Genomic DNA, 15,035 nt, shown 5'->3' with positions numbered 1-15,035 from the left:
TAGACAGTACTTAAAAAAAAAATTTGAATTTCGAAGTTTTTTCAAATTCGAATCGAAATATGACTATTCCCTAGTCGAATTACACAAAAAAATAGCTTGAAATTCTCACTTCGAAATTTTCACTTCGAAACTTCACCTCGACCTTTGATAAATCTGCCCCTAAGTATATGTACTTATTTGTTCAATTCCGTGATATGTCAGGTAGCAATGTATATTCTTCTATGTTTATCTTGACATACTTAATATGTAAATCATAATCTATTGTTGTTTATAAAAACTTTGAAAACAAAAAACATGTGGTGCCATTTTGTATATTTGAAGGGAGCTTCGAATTTGCATATGGAAAAGGGAAAACTTTTTTTACTTCCTTGTTTTGTGACAAAAAGTCACATGATTTCCCTCCCCCCACCCCAAATTTGCATATGCAAAATAGGATTCGGTTCAGCCGGCCAGAAGGATTCTGCCAAATCCGAATCATGCTGATAAAGGCTGAATCCTGGCTGAATCCCGAACCGAATCCTGGATTCGGTGCAACCCTAGTATATGGGCACAATAAGTTATGAGCAAAATTAATTTTGCATCCAAAAAATTGGAGATATTTCTGCATTCCAAATATATTTTCATATACAAAATGTACTCAAGACAAAAGGCATTCCATAACAATTATGTGAGCCGAGAGAAGCTCTGTTCCAAATATATTGGGGATCATTTGGCATGGTACAAATTAGGGATGCACCGAATCCAGGATTCGGTTCAGGATTCGGCCAGGATTCTGCCTTTTTCAGCAGGATTCGGTTGAATCCTTCTGTCCGGCCGAACCCTAATTTGCATATGCAAATTAGGGGCGGAGAGGGAAATTGCATGACTTTTTGTCACAAAACAAGGAAGTAAAAAATGTTTTCCCCTTCCCACCCCTAATTTGCATATGCAAATTAGGATTCAGTTTGGTATTCGGCCGAATCTTTCGGGGGTTCGGCCAAATCCAAAATAGTGGATTCGGTGCATCCCTAGTACAAACTGTACTGTCATACAGCCACATAAGTGCCCTGCCAATGAGAAAAGTTGTTAATTATCGCCAGTTCTAAGGTTAAAGTCACCTCACCAGCAGTTCACTATACCTGCCATCCATCTTTGATCTTCTGATTGAAAATTCCATATTCATAACGAATACCATAGCCATAAGCAGCTAACCCAAGGGTTGCCATAGAATCCAAAAAGCATGCTTTGGAGAGAAAATAGCATAGATAAAAGGAGTGATATACAATAGTACAAATATGAATACAGATACAGTCTCTGGTTATTATAAGGCAGCTATATTATCATACTGTCCCCCTTAACAAGAGGTATTTGGGAGACTTCTGCAGACCATGCTTCTGATTGAAGATTCTTGTTCTGGGGTGCTGGTTTGAGGAATGGACTTGAGTGTCCACCCATATTTTTTTTGGGGGGGGGGAGGGACAAGGACCAAGTACAAGCATTATTTAGGGAGCATACTGCCCTGTTTAAAGGTGCACGTTCACACAAGTTTCAGAGATAACTATATCTAACAAAGCTAAAAATAACCAAGTAAATGACTACTTTTTTGGGAATTGACCCTACTGATATCATGATGAACAGTTTTCAGCTGAGCCGTTCTACATGTATTAGACTGTTACAAACCTGCAAGCCTCCCCAGACCTCCATTGCCAAGACCAGCATCTTCCTCCATCTCCTCCAGTTCTTCTATGTCCAAGCCAAGCTATAAGTGAGCAGGGGTTAGAGACTCAGGCAGGAAGTGATGTTACACCAAGCTAATACTGCAGCTGCTATCCTAAACAAATAGAGCTTCTAGAGCTTTTTACTCAGGTATGGTAAAACATTCTACAGAATAAATATAGCATTCTAGCTTGCACTATTGCAGCTAATCTATTGGCAATAAAATGCCTCCTTAGCTTTCCTTCTCCTTTAAAGGCAATATAATTAATCTTCCTAATGCCAAAGAATCCAACCTGTGCTTAAAATGGCAGGACAAACCTTTTATATAAAGAGAAAGATTATAGTAAAATGGTACTTTGACTTTAAAAATCCCAGAATGCGAGGATTTCTGAAGCTTTTATTTATTTATTTAAAATCCAGTAAATGTAAACAGTGTTCCCCATACCAGGATCGTTTATATCAGACACATTGAAACTCTCCTAAATAAATGCAGCTTTTTATCCCAGGGGAAAAGGCAAAATATTTTTAATGGAAATCTGCCAATATCAAATAAATATTCACAATGATTTCATGGTTTGCATTTCTTCCTTAACAGCTCGACAAGAAAGTGATTAAAACTAAAATGTTCCTGTGCTGATACAACTGCCTTTTAATTGCATGTCCTCTTAAAGGAACAGTAACACCAAAAAATGAAAGTGTTAAGTAATGAAAATATAAATGTATTGTTGCCCTACACTGGTAAAATCTAAGTCTTTTCTCCTTTGAATGGCTGCCCCCATTGCTACACAGAAGCTTATTTATATAAACAATAGTAGTGTTTCTGAAGCAAATACAACAGTGTTACTTTAAAACTTTAATTTTTTGATGTTACTGTTCCTTTAAGCAAACTAAGCCAATGGCATGACCTGACCTTTATTTATGACCAGGTTTCTGACTTTCATTAAAGGGGTTGTTTACCGTCAGTTCCACTTGGTTCACCAGAAATAAAGACTTTTTCCAGACTTTCTATTTTCGATTTATGACCGTTTTTCAAATATAGAAGTCTAAAGTTTAATTTTTCACCTTCTAAAGCAGCTCTGGGAAGGGGGGGTCGCTGAGTCGAACTTTTCTAAATTGATACATTTAGCGGATACATTTATCAACTTTGTCCCTGCTGAGCAGAATCCCTGAGTTTCATTAAAGGCAGCTGTTTGAATGGATAAGTTTGAATGTGGCTCATGGGTAAAAAAAGGTTGGGGACTCCTTCTCTAATTTAGATTTCTTAAATAAAGTTGCAAAACTGCTTGCTTTAGAGACGTTTTTAAAATAGCAATACCAATTATGGCACTGTGTGCTGTATTATTATCATCATCATGTATTTATATAGCTGTATAACTGCAAACATCTGTGCACTCAAAGAAAACTGCATTACGGAAGAAAACAGCAACTCCTATTAAAGCCATACAGGAACAGTTAAAAGTGCAATACACACAAATTTCAAATAAATACCTGATAAATTGCTTCGTCACAGGCATTCTGAAGACCCAAATTTATCATGGTGTTCTGCAAGGTTCGGCCGATGTAGAACTCCAAGGAGAGATAGTAAGTCCTCTGGTAAAGGGGAACAAAAAAACCCCAGTAAGATGGTTTTGCCTCCAATAAGGATTAATTATATCTTGGTTATGATGGAGTACAAGGCAGTGTTTTATTACAGAGTAAAAGGAAATCATTTATAAAAAGCTTTCTGTACAATGGGTTCCAGATAACAAGTCCTATACCTGTACTTGTTATTTTTTATTTTCTTTCAATATATATATTCCCAGACCTATGCTTGACATTCAAAGCATACGTATTAATATGGGTGTCCAAACTGCACTGAACAAATGTGTCAAGTCTGATTTGAATGGTGCCATAACACACACTGGGCTATAGTCCAATATTGCAGCAAAAATAATTAGTCAACCATTTTGCATTGGTGTGGTCCACCTTATCAGAAGGAATTCAAATACAGCAAGTTTAAATTGCCTCACCTACAATCAATCAAAGCCTTCTCTGAAGTATAATATATTACAAAGACTTTTTGAAGTCCATACGCAGAGCAATGGGCTGTCCGATATATGTTCCTGTATTTGCATCCTAAAACACTATCTCAAAGTCTGGGCAAATTATAAAATTATCTATACATAATACAAACCACTTATATGGCCATGATTGGGCCATCAAAGAGATGGGTCGTGAAGAACCATCAGACAATGGCTGTATTTACTGACCACTGCAGTCTTTACTTTAAAGGAGAACTAAAGCTTAACTAAAGAAGTAGCTAGAAATGTTGTACATTATGTTTTGGGCTTCTGTACCAGCCCAAGGCAACCACAGCCCTTTAGCAGTAAAGATGTGCGTCTCCAAAGATGCCCCAGTAGCTCCCCATCTTCTTTTCTGCTGATTCACTGCACATGCTCTGTGCTGCTGTCACTTACTGAGCTTAGGGACCCACTCACAATATACAGTACACATAGAATAGAAATGTCACAATATAAGGCTGATTAGTAATTAATACAGATAATTACTACATGGCAGCACATAAACCAGTGCAATTAGCATCAGAATTTAATAATCAGCAAACCTGTAGCATTAGCTTTAATTACAGGCCAACCTCATTTTCTGCTGGATAATTAGTGACAACCCCTAAGCTTCGCTTCTCAACAGCTGCTCAGAGCCCACTGAACATGTGACACTTTCCAAGATGGTGACCCCCTGTGACAAGTTTAAAGTCCTGGATCATTGCGGCTATTGAGATGCTGAAACTTTAGGCTGGTGCAATACATTCAGTACATAAAATGACATTTTTAGGGTTTAGTTCACCTTTCCTAACTTCCCAAACAGATACTCTGATTGTGGAGGCCATTTTCAGCCCCTATACACAATGCAATAGGCTGTGGTGTGTGGCAAGATTTTGTTTCATTGTAAGCCTCCATAATATTCTGCTTCATAATTGAGCAAACCCTTCCAACATCTCTACTTGTATCAAATGCATTGCTTTCTTTGTGGGGAATGTCTAAATGTTCCATAGCTTCTAAACACATCTCGTTTATATTTAACTAAAACATTCAGCAAGACCAGGGTTGAGCGAAGTGTTATGTAAATAACTGCAGCCTATTGGTTAAAAAGGCCACTGCACTGAAATGATCTGACAGAGTTGCACCATCAGCAATGTTCTTGTGAAGGCCAAAGCCAGGATTTCAAAATCGTTACCTTGTTTTTCACCATTGCATTTTTCAGTTAAAAGTGAAACTGCTGGCACAAGACCATCATAATTCTGCCCTCGGGTACTACAGGAGTATTAACTACTGCATGAGGGAGCGGAGTTTACATGGGTGTTAATAAGTTAAGAAGATACTGGCAATGAAAACAGTAAGAATTTCAACACACCCGCCCTGAACAAATATTTTATGTACTTGAATATAAAAGCAGAACTTTATACTGAATACTCTGGAACATTAGGTTTAAGTGAAGGCACTCTAGAACTAAACTGAACCAGTGTGAAAAAGTGTTATTTAATAATAAAGTTTTATTTAACTGAAGATCACAAGATAATGTGTAATTATGCAGGTTTACTGAGAAATTGTTGCCCTAGAGGAAATCGATTTTTACTGTACTCCACACTTCCTGTTTAGCAAACAGGAAGCTAAATATGTTTTTTTTTCTGTTTAACGCCAATTATATTATAGATCGGAAAAATTGCTTACCCGAGACCCTTGGCAAGTGCCTGTTTGCTAAAAACTGCACCAGGCCAGAATACTTTAGTAGGAGCACCACCTTCTGAGTTAATATAACTTGGCATGATGTAGAAAATAGGCTATTCTGAGACAATTTTCATTTGGCCTTCATTTTTTACGGCTTCTTAACTTTTTTTTTTTTCAGCAGCTCTCCAGTTTGAAACTTTAGCTGCCATCTGGTTGCTTTGGTCCAATTACCCTAGCAACTAGGGATGCACCGAATCCAATATTTTGGATTCAGCCTTAACCCAAATCCTTCGTGAAAGATTTGGCCGCATACCAAACCCTAATTTGCATATGCAAATTAGTGGTGGGAAGGGGTAAACATTTACTTCCTTGTTTTCTGACAAAAAGTAACATGATTTCCCTCCCGCCCCCAATTTGCATATTCAAATTAGGGTTCCGTTTCTGTTCGTCAGAAGGATTCGGCCGAATCCAAATCCTGCTGAAAAAGGCCGAATCCTGGCCGAATCCCGAACCAAATCCTGGATTCAGTGCATCCCTACTAGCAACTATGCAGTAATTTGAAGGAGATACTGGAATATGAAGGAGATGGTCTGAACAAAAAGATAGGTAGTAAAAAGACAATAAAAATAAAATTCTAGTCACAATTTTTTTTGGCTGCTGGGATCACTGACCCCTATTTAAAAGCTGAAACGAGATAGAAAGTTAAAATAGGCTATAACAAAAATGAAGACCAATTGCAAAGTTGCTAACAATTGGCTACTCTAACATATTACAAGCTAAAGGAGCAGTAACAAATAAAAAAAAAAAGTGTTTTAAAGAAAGAAAATATACTGTAGTGTTGTCCTGCACTGGCAAAACGGGCGTGTTTGTCTGAAAAACTATAGTTTATATACACAAGCTGATGTTTAGACATGGGGGCAGCCATTCAAGCACAGGATACACAGTAGATAACAGATAAGTTCTACTATAGTTTATATAAACAAGCTGCTGTGTAGCCATGGGGACAGCCAGTGATACACAGGATACACAGTAGATAACAGATAAGTACTACTATAGTTTATATAAACAAGCTGCTGTGTAGCCATGGGGACAGCCAGTGATACACAGGATACACAGTAGATAACAGATAAGTACTACTATAGTTTATATAAACAAGCTGCTGTGTAGAAATGGGGACAGCCAGTGATACACAGGATACACAGTAGATAACAGATAAGTACTACTATAGTTTATATAAACAAGCTGCTATGTAGCCATGGGGACAGCCAGTGATACACAGGATACACAGTAGATAACAGATAAGTACTACTATAGTTTATATAAACAAGCTGCTGTGTAGAAATGGGGGCAGCCATTTAAGCACAGGATTTACAGAAGACAATATATGTTCTGAAGAATCCCATTGTATGCTGCAAAGCTTATGTTATCTGCTGTGTATCCTGTGCCTTTTCTCAGCTTTAAATGGCTGCCCACATGGCTACACAGCTTGTTTATATAAACTATAGTTGCAATTCTGAAGCAAGCACACAAGTTTAACCAAATCATTATTATATTTTCATTACTTTAGGACATTTTCATTGTTTGGTGTTACTGTTCCTTTAACAAAATGTGAACCACCCCTTGAATTTTTTCCTTTGATCCCAGGCCAGTGCACATGCGCAGCAGAGTGAAAAAGTCAGCTTTTTCCTTCCAAGTTCAGCTTTTTTTCCCTCTACTGTGCATGGGCACCTGCCATGTGAGAAGAAGCAGAAAATGGTGACAAATAAGTTGAAGATACTGGGACATTTTGGGGTTGTTCACCTTTACTTTGATGTAGAGAGCGATTTTCTGACATACTTTGCAATTAGCTTTTAATTTTTATTTTTGGTGGTTGAGTTATTTAACGTTTCATTCAGCAGCTCGCCAGTTTGCAATTTCAGGAATCTGGTTGCTAGAGTCCAAAATACCATAGCAACCATGCTTTGATTTGAATAAGAGACTGGAATTATGCAGTATTGGACTGGGCCGGCAGGACACCGGGAAAAAACCTGGTGGGCCCAGGGCCGGAACTAGGGATAGGCAGAAGAGGCACATGCCTAGGGCGCAAAGGTAGAGGGGTGCCAGGCACATACCTCTTCTGATGCCTTCCCCTAGCTCAGACCTTGTGTCCAGAAGCTGTGGCAGTTCATGCAGGTGTGCGTTCTTCTGCGCATTTGGACTCCCGCGTCTTCGCGCTTCATCACCACTTGCACATTGCATCGGTGGGGGCGACAGTCAGCCGGGTTGCCTAGGGCGCCTGGCCGACTTGGCCTGGCACTGGGTGGGCCCAGCTGTCCCAGACCCGCTCCCTGCAAGTCGTAACCCTGCCTCTGTTTATGACCTCCTTAACTAGCCCCCTCTGCTGCCGCAAGAAGAAAATGTAGGTGCCCTGAGGACCCCCAGTCCAACTCTGGGAATATGAACAAGAGAGGCCTGGATAGAAAGATGGGTAACAAAGTAGCAATAACAATAAATGTGTAGCCTTACAGAGCACTTGTTTTTATATTGGGTCAGTGACCCCCATTTGGAATCTGAACAAGAGTTAGAAGAAAAAGGCAAATAATTGAAAAACTAAGAAAAAAATAAAGTCCAAATATTAAATTGCTTAGAATTAGCCATTCTTTAACATACTCAAACTTAACGGTGAACCACCACTTTAAAACTATGATTGCACTTATATAGGATATTACAAAGAGTTCCTTTCTTCATCACTTCCTATTAGTTCAGAGTATGTCAGGCCTTTTTCTCTGCGGTGGGAAAACTAATGAGGATTTGGCAACAGTATTGTCCTTGTGTCACACTTTCCAACCGTGCGGAGGCTCAAACAAGGGCTCGATTATAGGGCTGTGCTGCAGGGCTGAGCATGTAACAGATAATGAAATGGTCAGACTGCTGCCTCCAGGCCCGGACTGGCAATCGGTGGGTTCTGACAAATGCCAGAGGGGCTGCTGGAAGATGCCATAGAAAGTCATTATTTAGTGGGCTGGTGGGGGCCGTTTGGGCCTCTGTGTACCTGAAATGCCAGGGCCTATTAATTCTCAGTCCAGACCTGGCTGCCTGCTCTAGCTAAAACAATGGGGTTACAATTAATCTCTGGATAACACAATGGGGTTACAATTAATCTCTGGATTCAACTCCCTTGCTAGAAGATTTCACCCAGGTGGTGCCGATTCAATCCCAGCAACAGGAGCGTAACTACAGAGGAAGCAGACCCTACAGCTGGGGGCCCATGAGGCCCTAATTAAAGGGCACCTGTTGGGTAAAAATGTTATAACCAACCAAAGGTGCTTTCTTGCATACTTCCCAACTATCCCCTTTTTAGAGAGACAGTCCCTCTTTTGACAGCTCAACCTGCAGTCCCTAACTTGTACTGGAAAGTCCCGTTTTTCTCTGCACTGAACAGCCAGAAAAAGACAAAGTTTCTAACTTAATTGGCTCTTGGCAGGGAGCCCAGAACAGCCTCAGCAGCAGATTCTTTTGTAACAATTTTGAGATAAGCAAATAAGTAATCGTAACAATATAAGATAACAGTTAGACTCACAGCTTAAAGAGCAATTCACCTTCATTAGCAAAACTGTAATAACTGGAAAAAAAGAGATGTTTAAACTTTCATAACCTGCCAAATTTTGGTAAATAAGGGGTGTGGTCAAAAAATTCACTATGCAAGGTAACTTTTTTGTCCCTCTTTGTATTTGGGAGGCATGTCATAGAGCCTGCATTCCAGTTTGGGATAACTTTTTTTTTTTTTTAAATGCCCCGCGCTAGTGCTAGGCTACCCGCCAGGAGCTCCCTCCCGGTGCAAATAGCCTAGCGCTGGCAGAGGGCATTTTTTTCCTAAAAATACTACTGTTATCCACAATGCGGGTTGTATTAGGGCTCTTATTGATGAGCGGTTGAAGCTGCGCGTGTAGGCGCCGAACGCAGGTTGAGACGCAACATGCTGCATTTTTCCTGCGTTCAGCACCTACACGTGCCTGTGTGAGTATAGCCCCATTGGAAAAAACGTAATGTGTCTATTCCTGCGCTCCCCTGCGGCTGAACGCAGAAAAAACGGAACGCAGGGGAGCGCAGCTACAACCGCTCGTCAGTAAGAGCCATTAGAAAAGCACCTTTGGTTGGGGAGAACGTTTAACCCAAAAGGTGCCCTTTTACAACAGATATTGGTAAAACAGGACAAACTCTGGATATGTTGGGGGCCCTAAAATGAATTTGCTGTGGGGCCCAGTAACATGTAGTTACATCACTGCCCAGCAACAAAACTTTGTAAAGTATTTCTCAGCCCCACCAATCTCATAAAGTTTATTCTATAACTAACGTGCGTCCCTGTAGCGCTTCTTAGGCGTGACTTTTGCAGAAAACAGAGCAGTTCCTCACACAATCTGGCCACTCAGTAGTAGGGAGTTTAATATGAAACCTGCGGGAACCGTGCGCACCCGAGGGGGTTAAATGGGCGGGTACCTTGGGATCCTTCTCATAGTAATACTGCTGCGTCCTGATCCACCTCCCCACCAGGTGATCCCGCACAGTGTGAGCCAGGGCGAAGTAGTAGTCTCTGATAGTGGCCACATTCCGGTCTTTGACTAAGGTGAAGTGCAGGTGCCGATTGAATCCTTTCTTCAGCTCCGCCACATTCTCCACCCCGACTATCCCCCTGATACTGATCTGCTTTCTCTTCTCCTGGTCGGTCAGAGGCTTGGCCATGTTTACTGCGAGACCAATGACAGGCGAATAGCGGTGAGACACTGCCGCTTCCCTTCTTATCTCCTCCCCGGGCTGCTTATTGGACTGTGCGCGGGAGAAACCAATCAGACTAGAGGGGTGTGGTGTAGGTACCCCAAACTGACAGTTGCTTCACACACCGAAGTATGGCAATTGCTGGAGTTCCGTGCATGCAGAGGCAGCCATGGTTCGTTGTATTTTTAACTTGTAAGGGGGGACCTGGCCACCATTTTGTTTTATATTCTATGGGGCATCTGACCACCAATTCTTTTTAACTTGCAAGGTGGGGGGAGGGGCAGCCAATGTTTTATTTACCTTGTGGGGAGGGAGGGACTTGGCTATCAATTTTTTTTTAACTTGTAGGGGGGACCCTGGCCACCAATGGGCTTTTAGCACCCATGTTTGTGTGGCTTTTTTATTGTGATGTGTTTGGGGTCTAGGGTGGGGCCTGTGGTGGTGGGCGGGGCCCAAGAAATGTTTGTTGTATGGGGTCTTATTTCTGATTGACTGAAACAGCAATTCGGCATTTTTTTTGTGGCGAATAGTCAAATTCCAGTTCATAAAGGGCCAGAGTTAGGGTTGACACCCGTCCGGTATTTTGCCGACCTAGCTGGTAAAACACCTGCCAGGGCCGGGGCCGGTATTACAAATTTACCGGCAATGTAGCTGCCGGTAATTTGTAATACCATTTACAAAATCCCTTGCCCGCCGATGAAAACTTACATTTTCGTCGGCTTCGGGTGATGGCCCGCCCCTTTTGTGGTGCTACACCGTGTGGCTCCGCCCCCTTTGCGGGGCGCTTCATTTGCTCCGACCCTTTTTGCGTCATGTCCCGCCCCTTTATTTTCAGCCCCCACCCCTGGCCGGTATTTTTTTTTTAAAGGTGGCAACCCTAGCCAGAGTATGTTAAAGGGGTGGTTCACTTTTAATGTAACTTTTAGTATGATATAGAATGGCCAATTCTAAGCAACTTCAATTGGTCTTCATTATTTATGTAGTTTTATAGTTATTTGCCTTTTTCTTCTGACTCTTTGCAGCTTTCAAATGGGTGTCGCTGACCCCTTCTATAAAACAACCACTCTGTAAGGCTACAAATGTATTGTTATTGCTACTTTTCATTACTCATCTTTCTATTCAGGCCTCTCCTATTCATATTCCAGTCTTTTATTCAAATCAGTGCATGGTTGCTAGGGGGAAGGTGGAACCAAGCAACCAGATTTCTGAAACTGCAAAGTAGAAAGCTGCTGAATAAAAAGCCAAATAAGTAAAAAACCACAAATAATTAAAAAAGAAAACCAATTGCAAATTGTCTCAGAATATCCCTCTCTGCATCATACTAAAAGTTAATTTAAAGGAGAACAACCCCTTTCAATCTCGAAAATCGAATTCGAAATTCAATAAACAAAAACTGCTTCGACCTGCAAATACATTTAAAAAGAACGTTAAAAACGAATGACATTTTTTGTAAATGAATGTATATTTAAAAAAATATTTTTAGGGCTCTTACAAATGGGCATTTTTTGCTGCGCTCCCCTGCATTCCGCTTTCTTGCGTTCGGCCGCAGGGGAGCGCAGGAATAAACACACTCAATTATTGTCAAGGGGGCTGTACTCACACAGACGCATGTAAGCGCCAAATGTAGGTGAAATGCAACATGCTGTGTCCCACCTCGTTTGGCACTTACATGCGTCTGTGTGAGTACAGCCCCCTTGACAATAATTGAGTGTGTTTACTCCTGTGCTCCCCTGCGGCTGAACAGAAGAAAGCCTAATGCAGGGGAGCGCAGCAAAAAACGCAGTTTGTAAGAGCTCTAAAAATGCCTCTTACATAAGGGATTATAAGGACGAGTGCTTTAACCTGCACTCCCCTGCATTTAGAGACACTAATCTTTACAAAAGGGCTGTGGATGTCTTAAGGAGGCCATAGACACACAGATCCGATCGTACGAATCGAGGATTCGTACGATTTTCGGATCGTGTGTGGCGTGTGCCGTCATCTTTCGCCCGGCGGAGAGCGGTCGTTTGGTCGATCGGTCAGGTTTGATTTTGACCCGACCGATCCCGCCGGAGCTCATGGCACATCGTAATCTGATCGTTCGGCCATACGGACGAACAATCAGATTACCCCCGATATAGCCATGCCTGTTAATGGCATATCGGGGAAAGATCCGCTCGTTTGGCAACATCGCCAAACGAGCGGATCTTTGCATCTATGGCCACCTTTAGGCTGGTACAGAAGCCCAAAACATAATGTATAAGATACCTGCCCTACTTCATTCGTGAAGCTTTAGTTCTCCTTTAAAGGAAAGTAATAATTCATAACTAAGGCTGCTCAATCCAAAAATCAGACGGGACGCCGGATAAAATGACAAATCCTTTATTGCAACTGGTGGGGATCTGACATGGCCTAACACGTTTCGGGAAACATCCCCTTAATCCAAAAATCAGGCGGCACTCCAGATAAAATGAGAAATCCTTTATTGCAACTGGTGTGGATCTAACATGGGCTGATGCGGTTCGGGAAAGATTCCCTGCCTTAATCATAGGCTATTAGATCCCCACCAGTTGCAATAAAGGATTTCTCATTTTATCCAGAGTGCCGCCTGATTTTTGGATTGAGCAGCCGTAGTATACAGTCAGAACACTGGAGGCTGAGTACCCGGAAATCAGCGGAGCTCAACAAAGGAGTATACTGTCCCGGAGGGTGAGTCTGGAGCGGTTATAACTTTTGACTTTCAATAATTCATAACTACCTAAACAGTAAATTCACCAGACTCAGTGTCCGACTGGCCCACCAGGATACCAGGAAAACTCCCAGTGGGCCCAGGTGTCAGGGGGGGCCTTGTGCTGCTAAAGATTTGGCCTATTTCATGGTCATTTCCTATTTCTTTGAGAACAAAGAGGCTAAATAAATGGAATAATTTATTACAGTATGTAAAGAATAGAGACTAGGAGCCTAGAGGTTGAGTGAGGAGAAGAATAATAATAGTACTGAGAGTGGGTCCCTGGTGTAAGGTTTTTGGGTGGGCCCCTTGTGTCCCAGTCCGACACTGACCAGACTCCTTTGAGCCTGATAACAGACAAGCTTTTTCCCTATGCACTGAGGTAACCTATGCAAACTGAGATACCAATATCCACTTAATAATTTACAGAACATATCGGGAAGTAGAAGCACAGAATGTAACATCCTCAGCAATTAGGACATTTCTGGATGTAATAGCCAGTTCCACATTTGTATAAGCAAATAAACAAGTCTCTATTTCTTCTCAGTCCTGAGCCTCTCAGAACACATTACCCAAGCTTATTCCATTGCTTAAGAGGAATTCCTATGTGGTTGCTGGTTATGAGGTTCTGCCATACTGTTGCTGTTTCACAAGAAGCTTCACTGGAATCCAACCACCTAATTTTTTAGATGAGCTTTTATTCAGAGGTAAAACACGAGGTCCCCTCTGGCGATGTTCTGCATGATCAGCAGTACCACCCCCACTTGTTTGTATTCTGCACCCCTAACCCCCCCCCCATGAATACAGTACTGCTGGCAGTGTTGCCTACCTACACCCAACTTGTTTGATAAGGATTAAAGATTATCCGGTGCCAGGTGCAGAGGGTAGTAATACATTTGATGCAAGGGAGCATTTTTAGATTATAATGCCTTCAATATAAAGGAATTTTTTGCTACTTTTGGGCACTTTTTTGCCCATGCGGGAATGGACCATGTACCATTACCTGCCCTCAAATTTTCTACACGTGTTACACTCGGCTGTTACAATAAATCATTTTAAATATTAATTTCCCACAAAACGTTTTGCAGTTTATACTTTTATTTAACAGATCTAACAGCATCTCCCCTGCAGCAGATCTCAACAAAATATATGTGAGGAAAATGGCACTCTAGTTTGCTCACATGTATTATTTATATAATGGAGTTTAGGGATCCCTGATTGTGTTCTTTACAATTAACTTTTAGCCAGGGTCTTCTAGTTTGCCATGCTGAGTGTCTGTTTCCTAACATGTTGGTGTTATACAGTATGTCTGTGACCATTTAATAATATAGAAGACAATAAAAAGAACAAGATTTTATTAGTGACATAAAAAATACATGTGCAAAGACTTCAGTCCAGCTGTGCATTTATATGTCATTTGGGAAATCCCTGCAGAAGGAAAGAACAGTTACAATAATTATTGGGTACGATTCGGCCAAGTGTTTACGTCTTACATATTATTTCATGGTAACACTCACTGTATTAAAATTACAATGGTAATTACTATATACCATTGTAATTTTAATACAGTGGGGCTCATTTATCAACACTGGGCAAATTTGCCCATGGGCAGTTACCTATAGCAACCAATCAGCTATTAGCTTTTAAAAGCCAGCTGCAAGTAGAACAATGAATGCAGCAATCTGATTGGTTGCCATGGGTTACTGCCCATGGGCAAATGTGCCCAGTGTTGATAAATGACCCCCAGTGAGTGTTACCATGAGATTATATGCAAGATGTAAACACTTGGCCAAATCGTACCCAATAATTATTGTAACTGTTCTTTCCTTCTGCAGGGATTTCCTAAATGAAGTCTTTGCACATGTATTGTTTATGTCACTAATACAATTTTGTTCTTTTTAATGATAAAGCTAAAAGTATATTCAGTATAAGCCCTGTCTTTTCCCCTCCAGCAACTGTCCATTTTCCTCAAGTGAAGACCTCCTCCATTTAGGGGCACATTTACTATTGGTCGAATATCGAGGGTTAATTAACCCTCGATATTCGACCGTCGAAGTAAAATCCTTCGACTTCGAATATCGAAGGATTTACCGCATTTCCTTCGATCGAACGATCGAAGGAAAATTTGTTCGATCAACGATTAAATACTTCAAATCGAA

The 15,035-nt window shown here is 41.2% G+C and overlaps 1 protein-coding gene across 1 annotated transcript in view; it reads right to left on the bottom strand.

Moving 5' to 3' along the window:
- The window catches only part of pygl.S (phosphorylase, glycogen, liver S homeolog), a 36,247-nt gene extending 26,092 nt beyond the window's left edge, over positions 1–10,155 (bottom strand). Inside the window, 4 exon segments of the mRNA NM_001094658.1 lie at positions 1,119–1,222; positions 1,660–1,738; positions 3,184–3,285; positions 9,894–10,155. Of these exon segments, the coding sequence (NP_001088127.1) occupies positions 1,119–1,222; positions 1,660–1,738; positions 3,184–3,285; positions 9,894–10,136 (528 nt within the window). The 5' untranslated portion in view covers positions 10,137–10,155.
- Between the last annotated feature and the right edge of the window lie 4,880 nt (positions 10,156–15,035).

Source organism: Xenopus laevis, chromosome 8S (genome assembly GCF_017654675.1).
Source record: "Xenopus laevis strain J_2021 chromosome 8S, Xenopus_laevis_v10.1, whole genome shotgun sequence".
Taxonomy (NCBI): Eukaryota; Metazoa; Chordata; class Amphibia; order Anura; family Pipidae; genus Xenopus; species Xenopus laevis.
The sequence above is the reverse complement of the archived record's forward strand: the minus strand, read 5'-3'. Positions and strand labels throughout refer to the sequence as shown.